The sequence below is a fragment of the Gymnoscopelus microlampas genome (genome assembly GCF_963454915.1).
Source record: "Gymnoscopelus microlampas genome assembly, chromosome: 5".
Taxonomy (NCBI): Eukaryota; Metazoa; Chordata; class Actinopteri; order Myctophiformes; family Myctophidae; genus Gymnoscopelus; species Gymnoscopelus microlampas.
In genome coordinates, this window is record NC_139942.1 from 16552497 (window position 1) to 16580134 (window position 27638).

The window sequence follows — 27638 nt, forward strand, 5'->3', positions numbered from 1 at the left end:
CACATCGTAACGCTTTGTGCATAATGAGTACTTTTAATTTTGGTACTTTAAGTATATTTTGATGCCAATACTTTTGTACTTTTACTGAAGTAAAGTTTGAATACCAGACTTGTTCTTGTAATAGAGTATTTCAAAATTGCTGTATTGGTACTTCTACTCAAGTAAAGATTTTGAGTGCTTTTTGCACCACTGGGCCTAGTAAATCACTTTACACATTCATCAGGATCCTGGATGGCTTGGTTCAAAATAGACTGGGGAAGCATCTGTGTCATTTCTTTGGGCTATTCAAAAATAGCAGATATACAAGCTCATAGCGAAGCCACGCTATGAGCTTGTAGATCTGCAAAAAAAAAAAAAATCTTGAAAATTTGTGCAAATCTTTGAATACATATTTTTGAAAGCAAACATTTTAACTAAAATCTTTGCTTCTGGGGATTCTACAAATGTCTTTGAAATCCTAACAGTTTTTTTGAAAGATCTATGTTTCTATATCAGTGGTTCTCAAACTTTTTCATGTCAAGGACCCCTAAAATAATATGTATTTGGCCGCGGGCCCCATCTCAAAATAGCAGATCTACAAGCTCATAGCGCGGCACTCGGTGCCGCGCTATGAGCTTGTATATCTGCTATTTTTGAATAGCAAAAGTGCAAAATAATGCATTTTAGCTCAAATAGAAAAATTACAGGTCTTAAAGGCTTAACATCATTTATCAAAAATATTTTCGGAAATCTGCATGGGAAATATGAATGGGTTTTCTATCAGTGACACCACAAAATGGCCACCACTGCTATGCCCTATAAGTGCATACAGGGTATTTTCACATTTATAAAGTTACAATGTAATGACTTTTAATACTAAATTGGCCAAATGGTCAAATATTACGTAAGAAAGAGGCAAACATTGTGAAAATAGCTGATCTACAAGCTCTACGTATACTAGGCTGTGTATGCTGTGACAGGATACAGTATACGTATACTAGGCTGTACAGTATGTTCTGACAGGATACAGTATACGTATACTAGGCTGTATGTTGTGACAGGATACAGTATACATATACTAGGCTGTATGTTGTGACAGGATACAGTATACATATACTAGGCTGTACAGTATGTTGTGACAGGATACAGTATGCGTATACTAGGCTGTGTATGTTGTGACAGGATACAGTATACGTATACTAGGCTGTATGTTGTGACAGGATACAGTATACGTATACTAGGCTGTATGTTGTGACAGGATACAGTATACGTATACTAGGCTGTATGTTGTGACAGGATACAGTATACGTATATGTGGCTCTCGGTTACTTGAATTAATCTTTCTTTCTTAATTTCTTTCTTTCTTTCTTTCAGATACTCGAGGCTGGCAGAGGTGTTGCAGGGACACGCCCCCCTCCCCCCTCCTCTTCATTATAAGTGTGGAGTATGAAGACAGGCCATCAGTGGAGGAGGGCAGCAAGAACTGGGCTTCACTACTACAACTAGGAGGTCTAGATGACTCCCTAATGTCTTTTTTAAATTTGATAAACACACACACACACAAACACACCCCACACACACACCCACCCACCCATACACCCCCACACACATATACGTAAATGCCCAGAAGACTGAGGTTCTCACCTACACCCTCCCAGACCACCCACCTCTAATAAAGTACTGGTGAAGCTAACCAGAGAGATGTAAAGTACTGGTGAAGCCAACCAGATGTACGGAGGATGAAGATGTGCTGGTGTATGGAGGATGGAGATGATGGGAGACGCCCGCTGGAAGGCTCATCCGAGGATGCCCTGCCCTAGAGATGGAGATCTGGAGATCTCTCTCTATCCATGGGTTTGTCTGCATGGGGGATTCCTCCGAAGACTTGGTCCGCACCGTCGAACGGCCGAAGACCTTGTCCTTCTCGGGGGTTTCCCCTGAAGACGGCTGATGAAGACGACTCAAAGTAGGAACCTCTTTAGGGCTGTCACGATTATGACATTTTCAAATAATTGCGATTAACTAGGCCGAATTAATGAATTATTTTGTCGTACACTGAACATCATTAGTAAAAATGTGTCTGTCTTCGTAAACAAAAGGTGCACGGGTCAGATATGACAAATAACTTGCATAATTCAATAACAAAAAAAAAAAAACATTAATAGTGGAAATAGCAGTCTATTTCCACTATTTTTGAAAATGTTTGAAAACATTTTTCAACATGAAAATGATTGTCGATTTTCCGAAAAAGTATTGCGATTATCTCAAATACTTGCGATCAGGTGATTATGTAATAATTGTGACATACCTAATTCCTTTTCCTTTGCTGGATGATGCTGCTGCTGCTGCAGTTTGTGTTGTATGATGTTTTTGTTGTTTATGCTGTTTGTGTTTGATGCTGTTCGTGTCGTGTGTTGATGTGGTTCAAGATGTACAGTAGCTCTGTGGCTGTCATGTTGGGGCCCGGTGTGGCAGTGAAACATGTTCATTGACTGTTGGTTTGTGGCTCTGGAATCGAAGGCTGATCTACACATCATGTCGGTTGTGTTGTGACTGTTATTGGAAGTGTGTGTGTGTGTGTGTGTGTGTGTGTGTGTGTGTGTGTGTGTGTGTGTGTGTGTGTGTGTGTGTGTGTGTGTGTGTGTGTGTGTGTGTGTGTGTGTGTGTGTGTGTGTGTGTGTGTGTGTGTGTGTGTGTGTGATAGAGAGAATTTGCATTACATTTTTTTTAGACATAGTCCTCTGTAAATCCGGGCCATTTGAAAAGGTCACTTTTTGGTAGGTACAACAGAGTACTCCTGCAAACTGTGGAAGCCATTTTTAGCCAATCAGGATGGAATATGAAAAATCTGAATGACTATAGAATGACTATAGAGATACTGTGTAGCGAATTGCGTGATGTTTGAACAAAATCTGTAGGAGTACTACTAAAAATTTGTTTTGAAAAAAGCGGCCTCCTGGTGGCGCTATAACAGGCCCATGTGAAAAATTTGGGGCAGAGGTTCTGAATTGGCATCCAGGGAGTGTGTGCGCACAGTTTCGCTGCGATCAAGCCAACAGTGCCAGAGATTAGCTGTACACAGACAGAGAGAATGACACACGGACAGACGGACACACAGACGGACGGACAGGGTGCAAAACATACTCTCTCCATGCCTTTCGGCCTAGCGGAGACAATAAAAGAAAAACTAAAATAAGATGAAAAAAAACTAGAAAAAGTGCTCCTCGGAGCACAGGTCTCCGCCAGGTCAGGTAGTTTATTGTGGCCTCCTGGTGGCGCTATAATGGGCCAATGTGAAAAGGGTGCCATTTCTTTTTAGGCCTTGCATGGCAATAGCACACTGACTGCATTCATGATTTGAGGCATTTTGTTCAAAAAATGTGTTTTGCACACGGACGGACGGACGGACGGACGGACAGACGGACGGACGGACACACAAACGGACGGACGGACAGGGGGTAAAACATACTCTCTCGCCATGCCTATTGGCCTGGCAGAGACATTAATCACTGGCCAGCAATGTATGGTGCCCTCTACTGTCAGCTACTGGTTCAAACCCAGTCTGAATTTATTCTATCGGCATCAGCTACAAGGTCTCATACACACGCACACGCACACGCACACGCACACGCACACGCACACGCACACACACACAGAGAGTGAGAGATAGAGAGTTGCCAGATATCCCAAGAGAAACAAGCAACCAGGTCTATGAGAACAAGCCCAAAAGAAACAACTCTCAAACAAAAAGGGAGTATTGGACACTCCAATATCCCCCTGGGGTTCTTTGAACATGCGCGGTTGTGTGTGTGTGCGTGCGGATGTAAGGAGGAGGGGCAGAGGGAACTCTGCTGTGGGCTGCTGCTGTGGAAAGCCTGGCGATGTGAGGTCGGTTGCATATACAGTATGTTTCCCGGAACATACCAGACTATGGAGCTCAATTTTATTGTCTAACGTTGTTTTAAATAACTTCAAGAAGCACGCCCAAATAAGCAACTATACACTTTGGAAACAAGCCCTAGAAATTGCAACCCTTAAACCCAAAGTCGCTTATAAAAAGCAGACTTGGCAACTATTTGTTTTTTTGTAAGATAAATTTTTGGGCTTTTCTATGCCTTCATTGATAGGATAGTAGGCTGACTGGAAATGGGGGAGAGATATAGGGAGTGACATGCAGCAAAGGCCGTCGGGATTGGGACTCGAACCCGCGGCGCGCTGCCAGGCTACTTTGGAGCCTATAGGTGCCCGGGCCGCTACGCCAGCGGTCCGGGCCAGACCTGGCAACTATGGAGAAAGAGAGAAAAAATTAAAGAGAGAGAGAGAGATAGAGAGAGTTCAAAGTGGCATCAACACTTACAGTACACTACACACAGCCTGCACTGAATGGACTAAGACAGGGGGATTCCCATGTTGTCATGCCAACACAGGCCCAAACGTCAACCTCTTTATCCAGCCAGCGTGCTTCATTGGATGTAGTTGAAGAATATAGAGAATTTTTCATCAGCATATACCTGTGTGTGTTGCACTCTAGGGATAAAAAAAAGAAAAGATAATCATTGCAGAAATTATCATCAGAAAAGCAGGGGTGACCGACCGTGCCTTTGCTGCTGCTGCCTATAGGCTCTGGAAAAGCTTGCCCCTCACCATTAGATCTGCCCAGTCCATTAAGGTTTTTAAATCATACTTAAAGCTGCACTTTCGTGTTTTACCTCAGATTTTAAGCCAGGTCTCCTGCGCAAGTGCTGACATTTTCTCTTTTTTTTTGTTTTTACCACTGAGCTAACTGAGGCTTTCTGCTTGCTCAGGGGAGAAATTTTAGTTTGAGTTTCAGGTCAAAATTCATCTCAATAGAAGAGCAGGGAGACCAAATACAACCACCCCAAATGTTGTATTAACATACTCTGCCATACTGTAGATTGGACAAACCAACATTGTATTCACTTATTTTACCTGGCTTTTATTCACATTTGAACTTAACATATTCGTTTTTTTTGTTCAATTTCCAATTTTCACATTCGGATATGTGCGTATGTGTGCACACATCTATATGTATGTAGTTATGTATTGTGTTTTTGCTTTGTTTTTATCTTGTACCGCACTATAAACCACATTTTATTTGATTTGATCACAGTACTCCTCTGAGTAAAGGTGATTATTCCCTGCATGGCTTGAGTGCTGTATTTTTATATTGCAATAGCCACAATAAAATCCTGTGAGATAGTCAATGTAACTCAGAGAGTGCACAAATGGACCCAAGGGAACACATGGAAGGGTACCCATTTGGTTCCATTTGCACCCTCTCTGAGTTAACCTGTTAAAACTGGGAAAGCATCAGTATCATTGTACATTTTACTGTAGCTATATAGGCCTATATGGCAACATGGGTCTTTCAGAAAACTCTTAGTAAAGTGATTTAGAACAGTGGTTCTCAACAATAGCAGATATACAAGCTCACACTATTCTGCTATTCTATACTACACTATAGTAGCTATTCTGCTACTTCTGCTACATCTGCAATTTTTGAAAAAGTTTGAAACATCTTGAATCATTTTGATTTTTTTATGAACACAAATCTTCTCTTCCAGGGGGTCCCTGGCACAAAACATTTTCAGAAGGGGGTCCGCGGCACGAAAACGTTTGGGAACTATGCTGATTTAGAAGAAGTAGCATCGGCCTCAGGTCTTAATGGGTTAAATGTAGCACATAAAATAGCACTTACGTTGGTGCCATCTCACAACACTGTGTGTGTGTCTGGTTCCCCAGGCTATATTTAACCCACCCCAGGCCTTGTGACGCATTGGTCACTCTGGTGTGTGGCCAATGAAAAAGGGCCATGAATTATACAGTGCATATTGACAATAACAATGAGACAGAGAAGGAAAAATAGAACAAAGCACTAATTGGTTGAAAGGTAAAAAATGATGCAAACGTATTGGATAGTTTGTGTGTTGTGTGCTTACACAATTATTTATTATGTTGGAATATTTGTATAATGTTTGTAATACATGATTGAATCTTGGATGTTATACCAAGAATGTCCGTATTCATTTAAATATATTTTAATATAAACGCTAGATTGTTCATAATAATATATAGCTATTCATTGTGGATATATCATTTAATCAATTTATTTATTGATATTAGTCAAACAGGTTTTCACTATAGGCTCTATGTACTGTATAGCAGCCATATTAGAAAGAAATTGGACCTTGTCCTTATTTGTGTTGCTAATGGTACTAATGAAGGCTCTGTTCCATTCTGGTCAAACAGAGTCAGGGTGCTGATATTGTGCATGTTGACTCACTGGAAACACTCTGCCAGCGGGTCTCAAATTGGGGTCCAGGGACCCTCATGGTTCCTTGGAACACGGCTCTATGCACAGCAGCCATATTGTAAAGAAATTGGGCCTCTTCTTTACTTCCTTCACAGGTGTAACCAATAACACTAATGAAGGCTCTGTTCCATTTAGTGTAGTAGCACAGTGGTTCTCAAACTCTTTCATTTCAAGGACCACCATAACTCTAAGAGTGTACAAATGGAACCAAATGGTTTGGTTCCATTTGTACACTCTTAGAGTTACACAACTGTATGGGGCCATTTGGAACCCCCTCAAAGAAACGTGAGGGTCCCTGGACCACACTTTGAGACCTACTGTCTCCAGTGTTTCCAGTGAGTCAACATGCACAATATCAGCACCCTGATTCTGTTTGACCAGAATGGAACGGAGCCTTCATTACTCATTAGTGTCATTGTTAACACATGTGAAGGAAGTAAGGAAGAGGCCCATTGTCTTTCCAATATAGCTGCTGTGGGGGTCATCCCTATGTTCCCCAGGCTATATTTATATATATATACTTGTGACGCATCGGTCAGTCTGGTGTGTGTGACTGGCTGCATGACCATGACACTGCATGGTGATGACATAACAATGCTATTGCTTCATCTGGGAGTATTTGTCTGTCTATTTAGAGCTTTTTACTCTCCCTGCTTTAGCTATTGTGTGTTATCATGCATATGGCTAAGTATGACTAATGTTTCTGTCATTGTAATCAGTGGTGGAAGACGTAGGGCCTATTCTTTTTTTACTTAGGTAAAAGTAGCGGTACAAAATTAGTAATAAGTCATTGTATTTGAGTAAAAGTACAAACGTATTGGCATCAAAATATACTTACAGTACCAAAGTAACGTGGGCTTACACAATCATTTATTATGTTGGAATACGTTTTATGTTTATTCTGACATGTATATTGTGTTGTCTACCCCGAGCAGAGCACACACAAATTTCCTATCAACGTTTCCTTGTAATACATTTCTTGAATATTTAATCTGGGATATTATAACACAAATGTCTGCATTCATATCAATACATTTGAATATATGCTATTAAATGCTAGATTGATCATAATACAGTAGCTATTATCATGTAATCATACATTAATTCATATTAGCTATCTGCTTGCATGTATCTGTACTGTATTTATAAATGCATGCAGACAAAATGTCCCAACAAGGATAGGAAATGCTTCTAAGTGGTGACATTTGGCAGACTTTACCACTACATATTTTAAGGTTTGGCTTAGGTTCTGATAAAGATTACTGTAAGCATACGCATGTACTGTAGTTGTGTGGGTTGAGGTTAGGGTTTAGGGCAGTGGTTCACAAACATTATTTATGTCAAGGACCCACACATTTATATTTACATTGTCGCTCACATTTGAATATTTTGTGCCGGATAAGAGAAGATTTGTGTTGTTAAAAAAATATCACAATCGTTAAAGTTTCAAAAATAGCTCATCTACAAGCTCACAACGTGTCGCGATGCAACCCGTTGTGAAGTTGTAGATTGGCTACTTTTGAATACCAATGTGTAATATAGGTTTAAAGTGGTTGAAACTATTCCTCATTTTTCTAGGGACCCCCTGGAACCCCCTGAAGGACACGTGGGGGGTCCTAGAGCCCACTTTGAGAAGAACCACTGGTTTAGGGAATGAATGCAGTCTGTGCTGGGCTGATGATGGTGGTGGTGTGATTCAATAGTTTACCAGCAGATGGCAGCAGAGCCATGTCTTATGGGTTTGAATGCATATCGCAATAGATCTGAAGCAGACAGTGGAATCTTTCACCAGTGTTGTAAAGACAGTACCTAAGTACATTTACTCAAGTGCTGTACTAAAGTACAATTTTGAGGTATTTTTACTTTACTGGAGTATTTTCAATTCTCAGTACTTTTACTTCTATTCCACTACATCTCAGAGGCAAATTTTATACTTTTACTCCACTACAATTATATGAAAACGTACTAGTTACTTTGTAGATTTTGATTATTATTGCAAAACATACATTAGCCACCACCCTATATACATTTCGGCCATTTGAGAATAGCCGATCTACAAGCCACAATGCATCGCGATGTGAATCATTGTGAGCTTGTAGATCTGCTATTTTTCAAAAGATGTGTATACATTTCATACATTTGAAAATGTGTGACATTCTGCATAATGACTGCTGTACATTCTATTTTTGGTTCTTTAAGTACATTTTGATGCCAATACTTTTGTACTTTTACCCAAGCACATTTTGAATTCCAGATTTGTACTTGTATCAGTATTATTCTACATTGCAGTATTGATACTTTTACTTAAGTAAAACATTTGAGTACTTTTCCCACCATGCCTAACAACCACAGTTAATTTGCTGCATGATGATTCAAGGTTCAACAGAGAATGCAAATGATAAAGGATTTCCAATTCTAATTGTTTTCTGGAACCTTTTGAGTGTCCATGTGAATGGCAAACGCATTGACGCACGATGACATGAAAGGCAAATAACATTGAGTTCAAGGACTAACAGGGCATAATTATGAACCGTACATATTAAAGAGAGATATGGGACAAGTGCAGCAAATGGACCATTTGGCACAATGCCTGACATCTGCTTAGTATGCACTGTTGGCTGTTATACAATGGGAATGTAGTCTAAGCCATTAGGACCTGAGGCCGATTCTACAAAATGTCTTCTAAATCCTAACAGTTTTTTTTTAAATAACGTATGTTGCTATATCAGTGGTTCTCAAACGTTTTCATGTCAAGGACCCAAACAATTATATGTGTTTGACCCCCATAGCAAAGATTTGAGTTACAAATGTTCGCTTTAAAAAAATATATATTCAAAGATTTGCACACATTTTCAAGATTTTTCAAAAATAGCAGATCTACAAGCTTGTAGCGCGGCACTAGGTGCCGCGCTACGAGCTTGTAGATCTGCTATTTTTGAATAGCCAAAGAAATCTAAAGTGACACAGGTGCGTTCCCGGTCTTAATGGGCTAAGCATGCAATGCCTACTACACTGTCATGCTGCGGAACGTGACAAGGGGCCTTAAACGGCATTAATTAAAGTTTTATATTATGTTAATTCACAGACAACTTCAGATGTGCTTATCGCTGATGAGAGAGAGAATTTGAAGAAGCAAGATATGGCCATTTCTGTTTTCCTAATTCTGTTACTTGTTGGAAACACAGTGACACAAAGAGACTCAAGTTTTACCATATTATTTTTGCACTTCCACTTAGCTTAAAATGATAGCTTTTACATTGACATGCATGTATATGTATATGGAACATACCACAATCACACATCTAAGTATTAAATTAAATATTTAGAATCATCGTTATAATCTGTATTACTAGATTCTACCATACATATGTACAGTAATGGTTATTTTGTATCACTAGATTCTACCATACAAACACATTAAAAAGCAATGTGTTCACATGAACCCTGGGGTGAACGTTCAGTGAAAATAGCGGCTCTAAAGAGCTTTGGGGATGTATAAATAAAAAGGCCGTGGACCAAGCCCTGAGGGACTGCAGTCAATGAAGTGCAGCCAATAGCAACGATTCTCAACCTGTGGGCCAGGGGAAATAAAGTTGGCCCCAATTAATTGGCAAAAAATAAGATTTTAATTGTGGGATCGCTTTAGCGATCCCCCCAATAAAAATTAACACACTAATCTTCAATATTTATTGTCTCCGCCAGGAGACATTGTTTTCACTTACCGTCCCCCCCCCCCTCGGCCAAGCTAACATTGGTCAAGCCTCACGTGACACGTGACAATACGGTGAAATAGTGTGATCTGATTGGCTAGTGACGTATAGCGGCCTATAAATACATGTGTCACTTTGAAAGAGTCTTAGCCTCTTTCAAAGTGAGGTAAGACAGGAATAATCACGAAATGGCTGAGAAATGGCGGATACTGTAACAATTGGATAGGACACTTACACAGACAGGACAGATAGGACACTTACACAGACAGGACGGATAGGACACTTACATAGACTGGACGGATAGGACACTTATACAGACAGGACGGATAGGACACTTACATAGACTGGACGGATAGGACACTTATACAGACAGGACAGATAGGACACTTACACAGACAGGACGGATAGGACACTTACATAGACTGGACGGATAGGACACTTATACAGACAGGACAGATAGGACACTTACACAGACAGGACGGATAGGACACTTACATAGACTGGACGGATAGGACACTTATACAGACAGGACGGATGGACACGTATACAGACAGGACGGATAGGACACTTATACAGACAGGACGGATAGGACACTTATACAGACGGATAGGACACTTGTGTCATGTTACTATGACACAGTAACATGTTCTATTTTTTGTAAGAATTAGAACATAAGAATTAGAGCATTCCCAACATTCCCAACACAAGTCTGCTGGCGGAGACTTGTGCTCCGAGGAGCACTTTTTCTAGTTATTATTATTATTCCGCCCGTTTTTTGGCACCTATTAGTGTGGATTGGTCAAGCTTCACGTGACATCACAATATGTAATATAAATAGGTAAGACAGAATTAATCAGGAATCCCACACTGTTTCTTCAGGAACAGTACTTTCTAGTGTGATACTGTCAACATTCTTAGCGATCCCACACTGTTTCTTCAGGAACAGTACTTTCTAGTTATAATAAAACATTCATGTAAAGGCAATGGTGTTCTTTTCTTTAAAATCTTGAAAATGGGTATTCGCTGTGATACCGATAAATAGGAACTGAAAGTATACTATATGTCAGTTTAATTCATCCAAGCCGCAACACAATCTATCGATCTCAAAAGCGACGCTCTGAGAATGCACCCATCCGTCCACTCGTGTTAAGTGGACAGATGGGTGGGCCCTTTCGATATTTCACTCCGAAGATTTCCAAGTGCAGGCCCCGATCCAGAAAAAAAAGGGTTGGAAACCACCGGCCTATCGGCTGTAAGTGTTTTAAATTGCAGCTTTAATTTCCATTCTCTCTTAATAGGACCTCAATCCAATGCAAAAGATGGATACACCCCTGACCACCCACTTTGGCTCTCTCACGGACGACCAAAGCGTAGCCAGAGAGCGGTGTATGGATCTGTGCTTAACTGCCTGGCCTTCCGAGGAGCTCTTTTGTCTATTGAGATCAGTGGCTGTGATTGAAGCCTTAACCCGCTACGACCGGGAACACATCTGTGTAACCACTTTAACCCTTATTTTATAGGCTACTTTGGCTATTCAAAAATAGCAGATCCACAAGCTGCTACGAGCTGCAGATCTGCTATTTTTGAAACATCGTGATAGGTTTTTCAGAGAACTGTTATGATTTTAGACATTTGTAGAATCCACAAAAGCAAAGATTTGAGTAAAAAATGTTCGCTTAAAAAGATTTGCACTTAATGTTCATCATCTACAAGCTCGTAGCGCTGCACCGGCTTGTATATCTGCTATTTTTTGAATAGCCATAGAGATGACTTAAAAATGACACAGATGCGTTCCCGGTCTTGATGGGCTAATGGGAATGGATGACGGCCATAAGGCTACCTGTCTGAGGATGATGGCTTAAGACCAGTAGGGGCTAATATTCTTCCCTCCAAATGAGGAGGAGAAACCGAGGGCCCCGGCAGTTAATGCAAGCGGTAATGTCCGTATCGACTGTGTCGGGCGGAAACCTTGTATGTCCATTGCTTTTCAGGCAATGGAGAAAAGAGCCACGTGTACCAATGTGATCCAATGTAGTTATTATTCAGTCACAAGCACTTGTCAATACCTTTCATCGGTTCAATATTTATAAAACCCACAGGCACACTTAACCTTTTTCATTTTCACTTCAAAATGTTGGGAAAAAAATGAAAAAAATAGCAGATCTACAAGCTCACACCGCTTTGCGTCGAGGCACGTCGTGAGCTTGTAAATCGTCTATTTTTGCTACTTCCGTAACGCGTAACGTCTAATGCCAAAGTAGGGCATTAACCCATTAAGACCTGAAGCCGATTCTACAAATGTCTTCTAAATCCCAACAGTTTTCTGAAAAACGTATGTTTCTATATCAGTGGTGCTCAAACTTTTTCATGTCAAGGACCCCCAAAATGATATGTATTTGGCCGCCCGACCCCCATCTCAAAATATGTTGTTTCAGGGACCCCCCAGAAGCAAAGAATTTGAGTTAAGAAATGTTCGTATATAAAAAAAGTATATAAATATTCAAAGATTTGCACATATTTTCACGATTTAAAAAAAATAGCAGATCTACAAGCTCATAGCGCGGCACTCGGTGCCGCGCTATGAGCTTGTATATCTGCTATTTTTGAATAGCCAAAGTGTAAATTAATGCTTTTTAGCTCAAATAAACAATGACACAGATGCGTTCCAGGTCTAAATAGGTTAATTTACCAAAGAAAACCTAACAGGTTGAAACACGGAGATACAAGGTCTCTGCCCGACAGCGACGATGTGCCATTGGTCTGTGAAATGGCTCAATCTCCCCCCCAGCCAGCACCGTTGTTTGATTGCCATAAATCTTTTACAATCACATTACCTTGGCACACCCATTACCCATGATTGTGAGGCTGATGCACTGAGAAATAAAAAGAAAAGGGAGAGAGAGGGAGCGAGCGCATTTCCAAAACTTTTGAGGTAATACTTTATGATTATGATGTGCATCAAAGAGGGAGGCAATATTCCTTTGAGCAATTCCCACGTGAAATATTATATCTGTAGCCCGGTATTTTTTTTATTCCATTCAGACCGGCAAACGCATCTGTGTGTCATTTTTAGATTTCTTTGGCTATTCCAAAAAAATAGCAGATATACAAGCTCGTAGCGCGTACCGAGTGCCGCGCTATGAGCTTGTAGATCTGCTATTTTTGAAAAATCGTTGTGCAAATCTTTGAATATATATATATATATACCGTATATATATATATATATATATATATACATATTTTTTTTTAAAGCGAACATTTACTCAAATCTTTGCTTCTGGGGATGCAAATGTCTTCTAAATCCTAACAGTTTCATGAAAAACGTTGTAGTTGCTACAGTATACTATCACTGGTTTTCAAGCTTTTTTCATGTTAAGGACCCCCAAAATGATATGTATTTGGCCAGGGACCCCCATCCCAAAAGATGCTGTTCTAGGGACCCCCCCAGAAGCAAAGATTTGAGTGTATATATATATTCAAATATATTCAAAGATTTGCACAAATTTTCCAACGATAAAAAAATATAGCAGATCTACAAGCTCATAGCACGGCACCGAGTGCCGCGCTACGAGCTTGTAGATCTGCTATTTTTGAATAGCCAAAGCGTCCCGGATTGAATGGGTTATACGCATTGTGCCTGAGTGGAAGAGCGAAAGGGAAAAAAAGGAAAGATAACGCAGAGGTGAAAGTAAAATAAATATAAATATGAAAGATCAATTTTTACTACCAATTCTCCGACTGTACAGATAAGGGGAATGGAGACGAGATACAATAAAAGCCATAACGTTGGGTAGTTTTGTGGCCGGCACCTCATATTGGATATACAATCCTCACATCAGCCCAGAGGGCCTGCTATATCTCCAGAGGAGACTGAAGGATTGTGCTTTAAGTTCACACCACTGCAGCTAAACGCGCTTGTAGCGTATACTGCATGTCCCAAATGTTAACAGCATCCAGCCAGCGGTGGAAAGTAACGAAATACTTTTACTCAAGTAGTGTACTTACTCTAAGTACAATTTTGAGGTACTTTTACTTTACTTGAGTATCTCCATTGTTTTTGATACTCCACTACTCTAATACCTAATTATCTTTGCTTTAAATTTAGAGTAGCCAATCATTTTTTACCCCCTCTTTCTCCCCAATTTAGTCTTATGCCAATTAACTCCTCCCCATACACATTTCTGTGCTTGTCTCTGCTGTTGTATCCTACCTGCCAGTAAGGAGCCCCCACCGGGAGGACGCAGAGCCTTCGTGCTACTCCTCCCGCCCAACACTCCCCGCTGACAGGTGCCGCCCCAGCCCGTAGGAGTACGCGCAATGACCGATATCACCATCCTCCCCCCCCCGCCCGGCAAAAAAGGTTGAGAACCCCTGGTGTAGACGCTCGACGAAGCCGGATGCACCACGGTGGATTCGAACCCACAACCTCCGTGGTGGTGGGCAGTGACTTTGCCGCTGCGCCACCCGAGCGCCCCACTCCGCTGCTTCTGAGGGGCAAATATTGTACTTCTTACTCCACTACAATTAGTTTAGTTACTGTAACAGATTTGGATAATTATATTGAAACATACATTAAAGGAGACACACCATGAATTTCACTTTTTTTTTTTGGGGGCATGTATTTTGACAGACAGAATTGCTCAGTAGCACCCCTCTGCCCAACAGGACGTTTTGGTATTGCAGCTGAAAGTGCTTTATAAGCCTGAGAGAATTGACTTGGGATGAGTATATCTGAGTGTTGATTTAGGCTCAAACCTTTTGAAAATGGTTTGAGGGACATACACCATATGATATTAAATATCTTTTTTTTTTTTAAATTCATGGTGTGTCTCCTTTAACCACTTTCAGACCTATTTTATATGTCGTCTATTAAAACAAATGAGATATCGGCATATAAGTGATATTACACTAATTGCAAATCTGTTCTCGAGGTAATTGTATACCCCCCCAAAATCACAAAGGCTAATTTGACCTTTGGGATATACACAAATAAGTCGGCGTGTCCAAAAAACGTAGTTACTGCACTTTGGCTTTGTAGGGGCGGTATAAGCTCACAACATGCACATCCGTGAGCTTATAGATCGTCGTGCATCTGTCTAATCGGTCTTTTGTGTGTGTGTGTCCCTCCCTCCTCCTATGAACGGCCATTCAAATTCAAACTCCATGCTAGACTCATTGACGTCCCTGCGCTTGTGGTGACTGATATTGTCCTTGGAACGAAAGGGGAGGCCTTCATTTTGCGATGAAGTATTTCCTGCACGGACTTCATGGATGTCATGCATGGATATTACAGGGCTCCTTGATGCAACGTGTGTGTGTGTGTGTGTGTGTGTGTGTGTGTGTGTGTGTGTGTGTGTGTGTGTGTGTGTGTGTGTGTGTGTGTGTGTGTGTGTGTGTGTGTGTGTGTGTACATACAGTATATATATGTGTACATACAGTATATATATATGTAAGTTAAATTCTCCTTAACTCTTTAAGACCGGGGAAGTATATTTTTTAAAGTGAATACTTGTCAAATATGTTGTTCCAGGGATCCCCAGAAGCAAAGATTTGAGTTACAAATGTCCGCTTAAAAATTCAAATATTTGCGCAAATGTTCATGATTTTTTCAAAAATAGCAGATATACAAGCTCATAGCGCGGCACTCGGTGCCGCGCTATGAGCTTGTGTATCTGCTATTTTTCTATGGCAGAATGGACAAAAAACTAAATGACAGTCTTCCTGTTTAGTGTTTCGAAAGCATTACAATTAGCGCGAGGAAAGTTGGAAATATCCATATTTGTCTACCCACCAGTTTTTGTACGGATTCACTGCAGCACTCCGGTCGAAAGGGTAATCGCATAAATGAGGACAAAGGCCGTGTTGGAGGGACGTTTCAATGAGATTTTCATATCCTCTTCAGTTTCAATTAGATACCTGCTCTTTGAATTGCAGTACTGAAGCAGCAAGCATAACTGTAACTGTCTCTGCATAACACAACAGTACAGTGCAGTGTACTGTAATCTACATCCTTTAAGCAGTTATGTTCATGCTATCATGTTCAACGATTCATCATGTTATGATGAATCGTTAGAATACATAGAAAGCATGTCAAAAAGTAGTCTTCTTTTAAATGAGAAAGCGTGTTAAAGTCTCTAAATTCACAGAATGGATAGTATTAATGCACTTTAGTTGAGTATTTGTTGTGTAGATTTGCTATTTCCACTATTATTGAATATTATTTAGAACATTTCAGAAAAATCTTCAATATTTTGGGAAATACAACAAGGCATTGATATTAAAAATAAAATATACTTTGTAATTTGTACTTTTGAATATAACTATTTTGCTACACACATTTGACAGAGCAACTTTCACTTGTAGTGAGTAATATTTGACCGGGAGTACTGGAGTTGAGTACTTTGTCCACCACTGTATTTAGAAAGCAATATGTTCAAAAATCAGTAGACTTCTTGTGAAAAAGCTTGTTAAGAACTTTAATTTCACTCAATGGCTATGAAAGGAGTCATTGTTCACCACAGGAATATAAACACACTAAATTATGCCATAAACTATACTATGAAAACTGTAAAAACACACTCTATTCAATGGAGTGGTTCATTATTCATTTAGTTTTGCCTAATTGAGTGACCGCACAGAGGTCAAGACCTCGTCCTAATTATTCTTATGAATTCCGCTTTGATCTATAGAGCTCATTATGGAGATATGCTAATGGTTTTGGTGAAAGCAATGGAATTAATGTCCTTAATCCTTCATTTAGGAATACATAAAAGCAACAAGCCGAGTTGAATACAAGCAACACGATCGAGGGAACAATGTGGATCAGGTAAACAGGCTCTATGCACAGCAGGTATATTGTGAAGAAATTCACAGGTGTTGCCAATGATACTAATGAAGGTTTTATCTGTTCCATTCTGGTCAAACAGAGTCAAGGGTGTTGATATTGTGCATGTTGGCTCATTGGAAACGCTCTGCTACACCAATGGATCTCAAAGTGTGGTTCAGGGATCCTCATGGTTCCTTGAGGGGGTTCCAAATGGCCTCTTGCGTGTGTGTAACTCTGAGAGTGTACAAATGGAACCAAATGGACCTTACGGGTCCATTTGGTTCCATGTGTACACTGTAAAAAAAAAAAATGTAAAATTACAGGAAAATACTGGCAGCCGGGTTGCCATTTTAATTTAGTTAAAAATACAGAAAAACGTTGTAACTACTTTACAACACAATCCTGTAAAATCATTTTACAGCATAAAACTGTTTTAATTTACATTTTTAACCGGTAAATACAACAGTATTTTCTATTGAATTCGACCAATTATTAAGTAGCTTTTACATGCAGTTGTTGTAGATTTTACATTAAATCCCATTCAATTTCAAATAACATTTTTAAACTTTAAAAGCTGCATTATAAAATGTCTCAATTAACATTTCTTCCAGCTAATTTTAGACTTTATACTGGTAAATACAGTAACCTTTACATGCAGTTGTTGTAAATTTTACATTAAATCCCATTCAATTACAAATAACATGTTTTAACTGTAAAAGCTGCATTATAAAATGTCTCAATTAACATTAATTCCCTGCAAAGAGTTAAAATTAACTTTTTAAAAAATATATAAAATGTGTCAATTAACAGTTTTTTCCAGCAGTTTTTAGATTTTAGAGTGGTAAATACAATAGCTTTATTCTGCAGAAATTGCATTATCAGGGTGTTTTTACACCAATTATTTTTTTCATATTTACATGTCGTTGTCGCTTATTGTACATCTAGTTCCATTCAATTCAATAACAGTGCTCAACTGTAAAAGTTGTATTAATGACAGTGAAAACAAATACTGAAAATACTGCAATAACTTTATTTTCAACTGCTATAAACATACATACATTTTATGTACTTAGAAATTGTGAAGAAAGTTATTTAATGTAGCCTACAATATAGGCTAGGAATAACATTCCTTACAAGGTCTTAGGTGCTATAAATTCTGATATTTATAGTGTATCAGTAACATGGGGTCTAACTGTCTCTCCAGCTAATTAAGCAAGACATTTTTTCCAAAAATATTTAGACTGCTTGTACTAAGACAAATAAAAAGTATATGAAAAATAAAGAAAAATCAATCAAAATAAACTACTTTCAATTCAATTTTTGCAAGTTGTATAAACAAATTGTATACATTTAAACCCTAGCATATACTTTTTTTGTACATCAAATCCAAAAACAAACAAAAAAAGACACGTCTCTGTGTGCACTGTGTACTGCATATTAAAGTTTACCAAAGGTTCCTTTCATTAATCCTGGCCGAGCTATGATGTATGAATGAAACAGCTGATGTCGTTCAGATAAAGTTTGGCAGATGTTCTTAAAGTTTTTCAAATGCCTGGCACATCTCTTAAAGTAACAGTGTTTACTTTCGAAGCGCATCGTCCATAATCTTATCAAGGGTCCAAATTTCAAAATTAATGCCGGATAGTGGCGCAGGTAATGGTGTTTTGGTTTTAGTTTATTCTTAGGAAACAAACTCTTTCTTGAATCCAAATATTCCTGGATTAGAATTTCACGATAGGCTACCTCTGCTGACGAAATCTTTTGTGCACATATAAATTCAACGATATCTTTAAGCTGGAGAGTTAACTGCCAGACTTCATCATCTGGGTTTTTCACTTTGTCACCAATTAATACAGGCAACAACCGTAAAAAAAATCCAATTCTGGACGGCTTGACCTAAAAGCTTGGGTACCTTAGAGTTGACAACACAAAGCATCTGACCCTTTGTATTGGAACTGCTTGATACGTCGGTTCAAATCTGAATAAGTAAGCCACTTCTTTTGCTTAATTAGATACTACAAATGATAACACACCCTCAAACATGTCATGGCCTAAACAAGGTGGTAGACCTGGCTGTTGTAAGTTGTATAAACAACTTACAACAGTTTTGTACATCAAATCCAAAAACAAAAATAAACAAAAAAAGACACATCTCTGTGTGCACTGTGTACTGCACATTAAAGTTTACCAAAGGTTCCTGGAGTCAAGTTTCACGTAAGGGGGGGGGGGGGGGGGGGGGTGGTGTTAGTCTTCTCCACTTTATCTGCATTGGTTGATGGATGACACCTGGGAAAATATAAGAAAAATGATATTAATAATGTGTGTGTATATCTAAGTACTGTGTGTGCGTGCTTGCATGTAGTCGGTGCAGATTTAGAAGGCATTTTGCAATTCTGTGGCTTCGTGCTTGATCACAATCAACAGGAAGGCACAGGGGACATGGCCAGACTAGTTGTTGGAGGGTTTCGACAGCTTGGAATGTCCAGAGGCGAGGCAAAAGGACTGGCGAAGTGTTGTACCGTCTCTGCCACCATGTATGGCGGAGACACTGCTGAGTGACATTCTTGTTGATCGTGAAGACATGTCCCATGAGATTGTGAATGTAACCTAACTGCACCTGTAATGTTAGTGTACTTTATAATCGTGTGGACATAAAATGTGAGTGTGTACTTACCATATGCATGTGCATCTCTGCACGAATTTCACTGTGTGTGTGTGGCCAAAAATCTTACCATTCAAACATCACGCCACTCATGGTCCGACAGAGCCTGGATCAAGGTAGACACCCTAGGATTGACACTGAGACGTGCTTTTTTGCTCTCCACTTTAGTGCCTTTCTCTGGGTTGATTGAGAACATACACCTGCAGTCACAGAAGAAATGTATAGATTATAAAACGGCTATGTAAAGAAAAAAACAAAAGTTGATCCTTTTCTATTCAAGTTATTATATTAAAGCAACTTCATATGGCAAAGATTTTGAGTAGGCAGCACTACTTTCTTTCAGTTAAATTAAAAAATGTAAAAAGCAAACCAAAAAATACACACCTCTGAAGAAACTCCAAGGTTGATGCCAGCGCTGATGGGTAGTGAATGTTGAAGCAATAGTAGCTCCCAAACATCATGCACACTGCTGACACGAAGGTGGGAATGTTGTCATGTACAATGACTTGGTCAACACTCAGCATATAGCGTTTTGCTGAATAGCAGGACTTCCCTAAAAAAAGGAGCAAAACAAAAAAACAAGCAACATTCAAATAAATTGAACACAAACACATTGAGATGTTTTTAAAATGTGTGTGTTTTACACAATAGACAGAACCCCAAAAAAAGGAAAAAAAACATAACTTACCACACACAATGATGGCTGGAGTCAAGGGAACATTGTCCATCTGAACTTCCCGTGCCAGGCATGTTTGCTCCACATAACGGAACATTTCATCCTCTTTCTCTTTGAAGTAGGCCAGCAGAAGGAGCACCATCTCTTTTACATCGTCAGACATACCACCCTGCTCTCCCCTCATCAATTTGTACTTTGTGTGGGCGTCCATGTACCTTTGGCTGATCTTTAGAGGATTGCAGTTCAAGTACTTCAGGAGACGTTCTCCCTTGACTTCCAGATTCCGTCCGAAAACCTCTTTCAGCTCAATTCCAGTAAGATTCTGGAAATGGACCGCCATGCCAAGTTCCTGGAAGCACAATGGCCACTCTGCCAGAAGGTCCTTGATGCTTTTCCCCTGGTTTACCTCTTTTCGTTGTGTGTAGAAAGTCGCCCTCATTAGACCTTTGACTTCATCTCGATCCACATCAGTTTGCTGTTCCTCCATCATCTTCATTTTAGCTTTCTTCTGTAGCTGGCTCTGTGTGGTCTCTCCTAGGGGCAATAATTTTTGCTGCCAGTTGATGCACCCATATGTGTCCTGGACCGCTGCTCTTCGTTCAGGACTGACTTCGTCTGTGGTAGAGCCAGAATCAGATTCACCACGCTTTCGTTTCCTCATGTGGGGAATCTCAGGTCGCCTTTGATTATTTATCCTACATACCAATTGCTTTTTTATAGAGTCATATCCTGTCCCAGGGACATCTCCTGCTATTACGTCTTTCAGAGATTTGGGGTATTTTTCCACCATTTTTTTGGCAACTACCTCTGCGTGCTTGGACCCTAACTGAGAACATTTTTTCTTCATTGCAATGACCAGAATCCGGATCATCTCCTTTCTCAGTTTACTTGATGGTCCTTCTCCTCTCTCCAATGAGTGGATAAGTTCATCTGGGAACTGATCCCACGGTATCATGAAGCTCTCCACCCAGTCTCTGTCAGGACTTCGGAAGATGTTGGAATCATTTGATGATGAACTTCTTGGTGATGCAGACAGTCCTGATGATGCACCAGATGATGCAGCTGCACGAGATGATACTGATGCCAAAGATGACGGACCGGGCCATTCTGGTGAAGCAGCAGCTAAGCTGCCGGTTTCAGGAGTCTGGTCTGAAAAACACATTCATACAAAGGCATACACATAAAGTTACACAATATGAATGTTTGTATATCACCGAATTACTTTGGCACTTGCATCCTGTATTTCAAAAGAAACACTCAAAGTGTGTACCAGATGATATTGACGCCCCAGATGACGGACGAGGGCATCCAGGTGAACCACCACTACCTGAGCAGCTGGTTTCAGGAGTCTGGTCTGCAAAACACACATACATTTCATCTATATATTAATGCATTTTACTGTGCGTCTTCATTTCAATTTACTGTGTGCACATACAGAGACATACTTTTCCTGTGTACGTATATGTGTGCGTGCTATGGGACATAAATTAAGTTTAAGCCATATTTACAATGTACTGTATCCTGCAATAATTTACTTACATTTCTGCTTCCAAGCCTCAAGGAGCTTTCGGGCTTGAATTGGCCTCAATGATGACAGCAAATCGTCTTCTGAAACAAACTGAAAATCATCAGATGTCTCCACCCCCAATGCCTCTAATTTCTCTTCTAGAATCTTGACAATGACCTCTGAAAGGTCAGGTAGGACCGCAGTAATGGCGCTGTGAAGAAATGTCTCCTCCATTGCTGGAATGGGAAGAACAAATTACATTCTTCAAAAGCATTAATGACAAGACTACAGTAATTTGACAATATATATCATATATACACACACACACACACACACACACACAGTAAATGCATTTTCTTTTTTTCTCCTTCTTGTGCATGGTCTCCATCACAGTGGCTTAGATGTTTATTTCGACAACACACTGTGTTTCAGAGGAATGACTTGGTGCCCGTTAAGAATGTATGATGTTAAAGGATAAAAATCTACCAAGTCATTAATGTAAAGACATTGTAACTTTGTACTCTGTTTTCTAACTGAGTATAGATGGTATTCCGAATAATAGTGAGATTCATGGATTTCCATCACAAAATAAACAGTTGCATCATTTTGAATTAAAATCATGAGCAGTTCTCCAAACTCCATGGACTCATCATTTTGTGAGACAAGGAAATGCCCTTTTTTATAAGATGTGCCTTTATACAGTATGTCAGTGGAAACGATAGTATTGTTTTCTGAAAAACAAAACCCTCTCACTGCATGTTGAATTGTCTCACTGTAGAGATTTTGATAGAACCTACAACTGTCTTTAACTTGCAGAAGTAATCCTGGCCGAGCTATGATATATGAATTAAACAGCTGATGTCGTTCAGATAAAGTTTGGCAGATGTTCTTAAAGTTTTTCAAATGCCTGGCACATCTCTTAAAGTAACAGTGTTTACTTTCGAAGCGCATCGTCCATAATCTTATCAAGGGTCCAAATTTCAAAATTAATGCCGGATAGTGGCGCAGGTAATGGTGTTTTGGTTTTAGTTTATTCTTAGGAAACAAACTCTTTCTTGAATCCAAATATTCCTGGATTAGAATTTCAAGATAGGCTACCTCTGCTGACGAAAACTTTTGTGCACATATAAATTCAACGATATCTTTAAGCTGGAGAGTTAACTGCCAGACTTCATCATCTGGGTTTTTCACTTTGTCACCAATTAATACAGGCAACAACCGTAAAAAAATCCAATTCTGGACGGCTTGACCTGAAAGCTTGGATACCTTAGAGTTGACAACACAAGGCTTTGTCAAAGCATCTGACCCTTTGTATTGGAACTGCTTGATACGTCGGTTCAAATCTGAATAAGTAAGCCACTTCTTTTGCTTAATTAGATACTTCAAGTACAGTGCAACATCAAATGATAACACACCCTCAAACATGTCATGGCCTAAACAAGGTGGTAGACCTGGCTGGCATACATGATAAGATTTTAGTGCATTGAAAACAGAGTTTACCTTTATGCCTTTGATGTGCTCACTGTCTCCTGCTTCTAGGTCACCAACAGTAGTGTCATAAGATTCAGGTGTGCGCTGTGGACCAAGAACATTTGGGTCATCACTCTGAAACTCTCTTTGTGTGATTTCACAATACCTGCAAAAATACTGGGCTTTACTGAAGTTTTCAACAAATCCACCAATGCCGTGTGAACCCAAATTATCACCAAGAATACTAAACAGGGCGCCTTTTACTGTATCACCACCTACAATGATTCCATTTTCTTCCAAATCTTTTAAATCCACCAACAGCTCTGAGAAAACTTTAGCACTTTTACATTTTTTCAAGTCACTTTCTGTACAAAGTTGCACAAGGGACATGTGATCAGTATTGGATCTCAAATGAATAGGTAAATTAGCCAGAGTCACATAGACTGCAAGAATCTTGTGTTTTTTTTTAGCAGAGCCCAATGGATTGACTAATTCAAAAGCATCTTGGTACAGAATTAATTTTAGGCATCCAGGGTTTTTTATAAAGAACGGGTTGGACTTAAAGGTTTTTCCATCACTTACGTCATTAAAAACGTCTGAGTCTGTTTCACAAGATTGCTGTTGTGACACTGAATGCTTCCATAGTTCTGATTCTAATAAGCCAATTAGTGTTTGTTTCACAGGTACATAATAAGCAAACCGTGGAATCATATTTTCATCAGTTCCTAGTGGTATTTTTTTAGGCTCCACATAATTAAACATGCTTTTGAATGCCTGGCCTCTTGAATATATTGTCCTCAGTGGTCCCTTATGACAGACAGAGAACAGATCTGACTGTTTCACACAGTCACTGATTTTAGTAATAACATCATCCGTTAGACACATGTCCTTTTTTAAAAGTGAATGTAATTTACTTAAAGTGTAATCCTGTCCCAACTCATACACATTCTGCATCTCTTCAACAATTGTCTGTATTGTTGAAGCTGGAAGAAGGAGTTGCCCTTGCAATTTTAGGTAGAAGAGAGACATATTTCTAAGATAAGCCTCGTTGAAATTATTTGGTAATTCCATGCTATCAATTGCATCATTTGAGCTCTGGGGGGCAGCATTCCCATTGTCACATGCTGACTCAGCAGATTCAGAAGGTTGAGATTCTGTAAACATACTGTCAAAAGTATATCCTTTGTGTTTCCTGGACATATGAGCAGTAAATGATGACTTCACATTAAATGTATTTTTACATCCAGTAACCGGACATGTCACAACTCTTCCCTCCAGCAAATGCTGTTTTAAGTGTGAAATATAGTCTTTCACTGTCTGAAATTGACAGTCACATAGTGAAATCGAACATTTGAGATGTATATCAGTGGCTTTGGGACTAAAAGATGATGCAGGGGCATTATGATGGCGGTAAAAATGACTTCTAAAGGACCCATAACTAGTAAATGTCCTCTTGCAGCCAGGGCCTTCACATTTGAATAAGCATGACTCGTTTCTATGTATTTTACAATGCAAAATATAGCCACGCAAAGTCTCTATATTGGAGCTGCAAAAACGGCATGTAATCATTTTGAGCTAAATACATGTAGGGTTTTACCTTGCTCACGTTGCCAGAATGGAAGGAGAAAACGTCAGCAGAATTAACACCTGTTTGGCGTTAATATTACAGCAAATGAAGACAATGAAGGAATTAATAATTACTAACAGTTAGTTAATTCAAGTTTCGACAAAACAAACTCTTAAGAAAAATAAATCAACAGGTGCGTTGTCTAGGCTTCAGGCTTGTCTGTGCCTCACTGCTTGAAAGCTAAGCATAGAATGGGCTGCAGTCAGTTACTTCCTTCTGTTTGTTCTAAACCTCCCAGGTGTTCCTGATTGCTCTGCTCTGTGATTTGAGGAGGCAGTTTTTTGAATTGAACAGAGGAGTGAGGTTATTTTTACAGGAATGTAAATTGAATGGAAATCATATTAAATTTAAAATGGCCTCAAGGCACATGTATCAAATGACATTATTCTGTAATGGCAAAACTGCAACTATTCCTTCCATCATTTACAATTGATTAACAATTAATATAATGCCAAACAATAAGAATATATATATATTTTTTTTTACAGCTATAGGCCTATGGAACAGATTTACCAAAGAATTGACCTGATTATTTCCATAATATGATACTCTACATCTCAGAGGCAAATATGTATTTGACTGGTTTAGTCACTAGTTTGTTTGCATATTCAGATTATTAATACAAAATATAAATGATAAATTCTATGTATTATTATAGTTTAATCTACCCAGCAGCACATCAAGTAATCAGACACACTTTTAACACCTAAAAATTAAAAGTGATTTATTTAATTACAATGATGAAATGGGCCTCTCTGCATAATAGAGTATTTTTTTAAATCTTTTTTACTTTATTTTGAGGACAATACCTTTCGACTTTTACTCATCACTGGACGTTTACTTGTAACAGCTTAGATACATTTACTTAACATATGAGTACTTTGTCCATTAGGAAGTAAAATATAACATTTCTGCAAGGAATGGATAGATGGAAGGATGGAGGGGTGATAGGAAGAATATGCAGGATGGATGGATGATAAACAGATACCACTTTCAACTTGGCATCTCTTTTAGACCTGATCACTAAGCTTACACAAATCAGCTTGTAGATCTGCTATTTTTGCTGTGTAACAGTCTATGGACCGCTGTGTCTGAGATGGCTTGCCCCCCCCCCCCCCCCCCACATGCAGTAGATCTGCATGTGTGCAGCAAGCAAGTGCCACAACCAGCCACCCAATGAATGTACACACACTACACAACTGTCTGTTTTTATTTACAGGAAACCAACACTGTTACAATGCATAATTTCCATATGACTGAGGAGATAACATTGTCTTGGAAAAAGGAATCTAAACTCTAAACTGGCTTATGGAACAACACAAAACACACATTGACAACAAATGCCCTTCTTACCTACAGTGTAAAAGGGACTGGGCAACAAAAAACATCCAGTATAGAATCTCTGGATGTTATAGTTAATGACAGGGGGCTAGGGTTTAAAGCCTGTCAGGCCTTACTGTGTGTGCCATCAACAAGCAGCCTTTCATTAGCAGATGCGTTTATTGGCACTACTAGACAGGTGCCTGTTGGGCACCGGCCTACTCGGGTACAATGCAAATAGGGAATACATAGCCCACCCTGTTATGCAATACCCGGTATACCCTTTGTCAGGGTACCCATTGTAACCGTCTGTCTGTGTCCCTTTTGTGCCCATATACAGTATGAAGATCTCTGTATCTCAGGGTCTCTCAAAGTGGGTGCTTAGACACAAGTCTAGGGGTGCCGCAGAATACTTTAATAATATTTGGACTGTATCAATATCACTTCACTTTAACCACTTAAAACCCTCTGTACTTTGTAAGACAGACCACCAAACCTCCTTGCCAAAAATAGCCGATCTACAAGCTCACAATGCATCGCGTTGTGAACTTGTAAATCTGCTATTTTGGGTGAATGTTCCCCTCAGAATGGGGATGGAGTGTTTGTCAAGTATGAAGTTATTTTCAAACTGTCGTAATGGAAACTACTATTCTTTCAAGTTTTCCTTGTGACACATAAAGTATCTTAGGGGAAATATTTACATATTTACGTACCAATAATATGATATAAAATAAGGATCTATAAAGTAACAATGTAATGCTTAGATGAAAAAGTTATTTACAGGGGTGACCTGAGACAAAAAAGTTTCAGAACCACTGCTGTATGTCTGTGTCCCAATATATATTGAGATCTCTGTATCTGTCTGTCTGCCTGTGTCCCTTTCATGCACATACATGGAGATGTCCTTCTCCCTTTTATGCTGTTAATGATGCCCATATATGAGCATACCGGGGGGATAGGCGGTTCTGGAAAGTCCTAGTGCAGTGTCTGTGGAGAATGTGTGTTGAATGTCTGTAGAGTGCAAACTGACTGTGAAAAGTGGACTAAGTAATCAAATGGCAGGTGTGGGGAATTCAACAGGTGTAGGGAATTTTCCAAATCAAGCTTAGGGGTTGGCAATCAATGGACTCCAATGAGCCCTCTTGAACCTACGGCTCTCCGATTTGCCTACTTTGCCTGTTCATGAAACATGCCTCTCTATACACTGACCTTTGGGCCCCTGGACCTGGGCCTAACAGGTCCAATCAGGGAAAATATGGCATAAAGGGGAACATCTTTTGCATATATTGGTTCACTTTTATTTGACACACAGGCACAAAACCAACTCAACACCAAAGGTCAGTTAGAGCAGTGTTTCTCAAAGTGGGTGACGTGGCACCCCATTAAAACTAACCCTATCCCTAACCCTAACCGCACGCAAACCTAATGGTCGGACTAATGGGATGTCAGACTTATGAGCAGGCCCACCCTAGGGTGCCCTGACACAAGTCCAGGGGTGCTGCAGAATACTTCGATAATATTTGGAAT

At 39.6% G+C, this 27638-nt stretch overlaps 1 protein-coding gene and 1 long non-coding RNA gene across 2 annotated transcripts; both read right to left on the reverse strand.

Moving 5' to 3' along the window:
- Positions 1-19077: 19077 nt before the first annotated feature.
- Positions 19078-20689, reverse strand: LOC311045460 (uncharacterized protein). The gene is made up of 4 exons (XM_084057336.1): positions 20200-20689; positions 19896-20064; positions 19582-19711; positions 19078-19135 (listed from the first exon to the last, which is right to left on the reverse strand). The coding sequence occupies exons 1-3, from the start codon at positions 20681-20683 to the stop codon at positions 19585-19587; spliced, it is 780 nt and encodes a 259-aa protein (XP_083913462.1). The 5' UTR covers positions 20684-20689; the 3' UTR covers positions 19078-19135; positions 19582-19584.
- Positions 20690-20856: 167 nt separating this feature from the next.
- On the reverse strand, positions 20857-21833 carry LOC311045657. The gene is made up of 3 exons (XR_014600792.1): positions 21727-21833; positions 21458-21541; positions 20857-21336 (listed from the first exon to the last, which is right to left on the reverse strand). It is a non-coding gene; the product is annotated as an uncharacterized lncRNA (long non-coding RNA).
- Positions 21834-27638: the final 5805 nt, after the last annotated feature.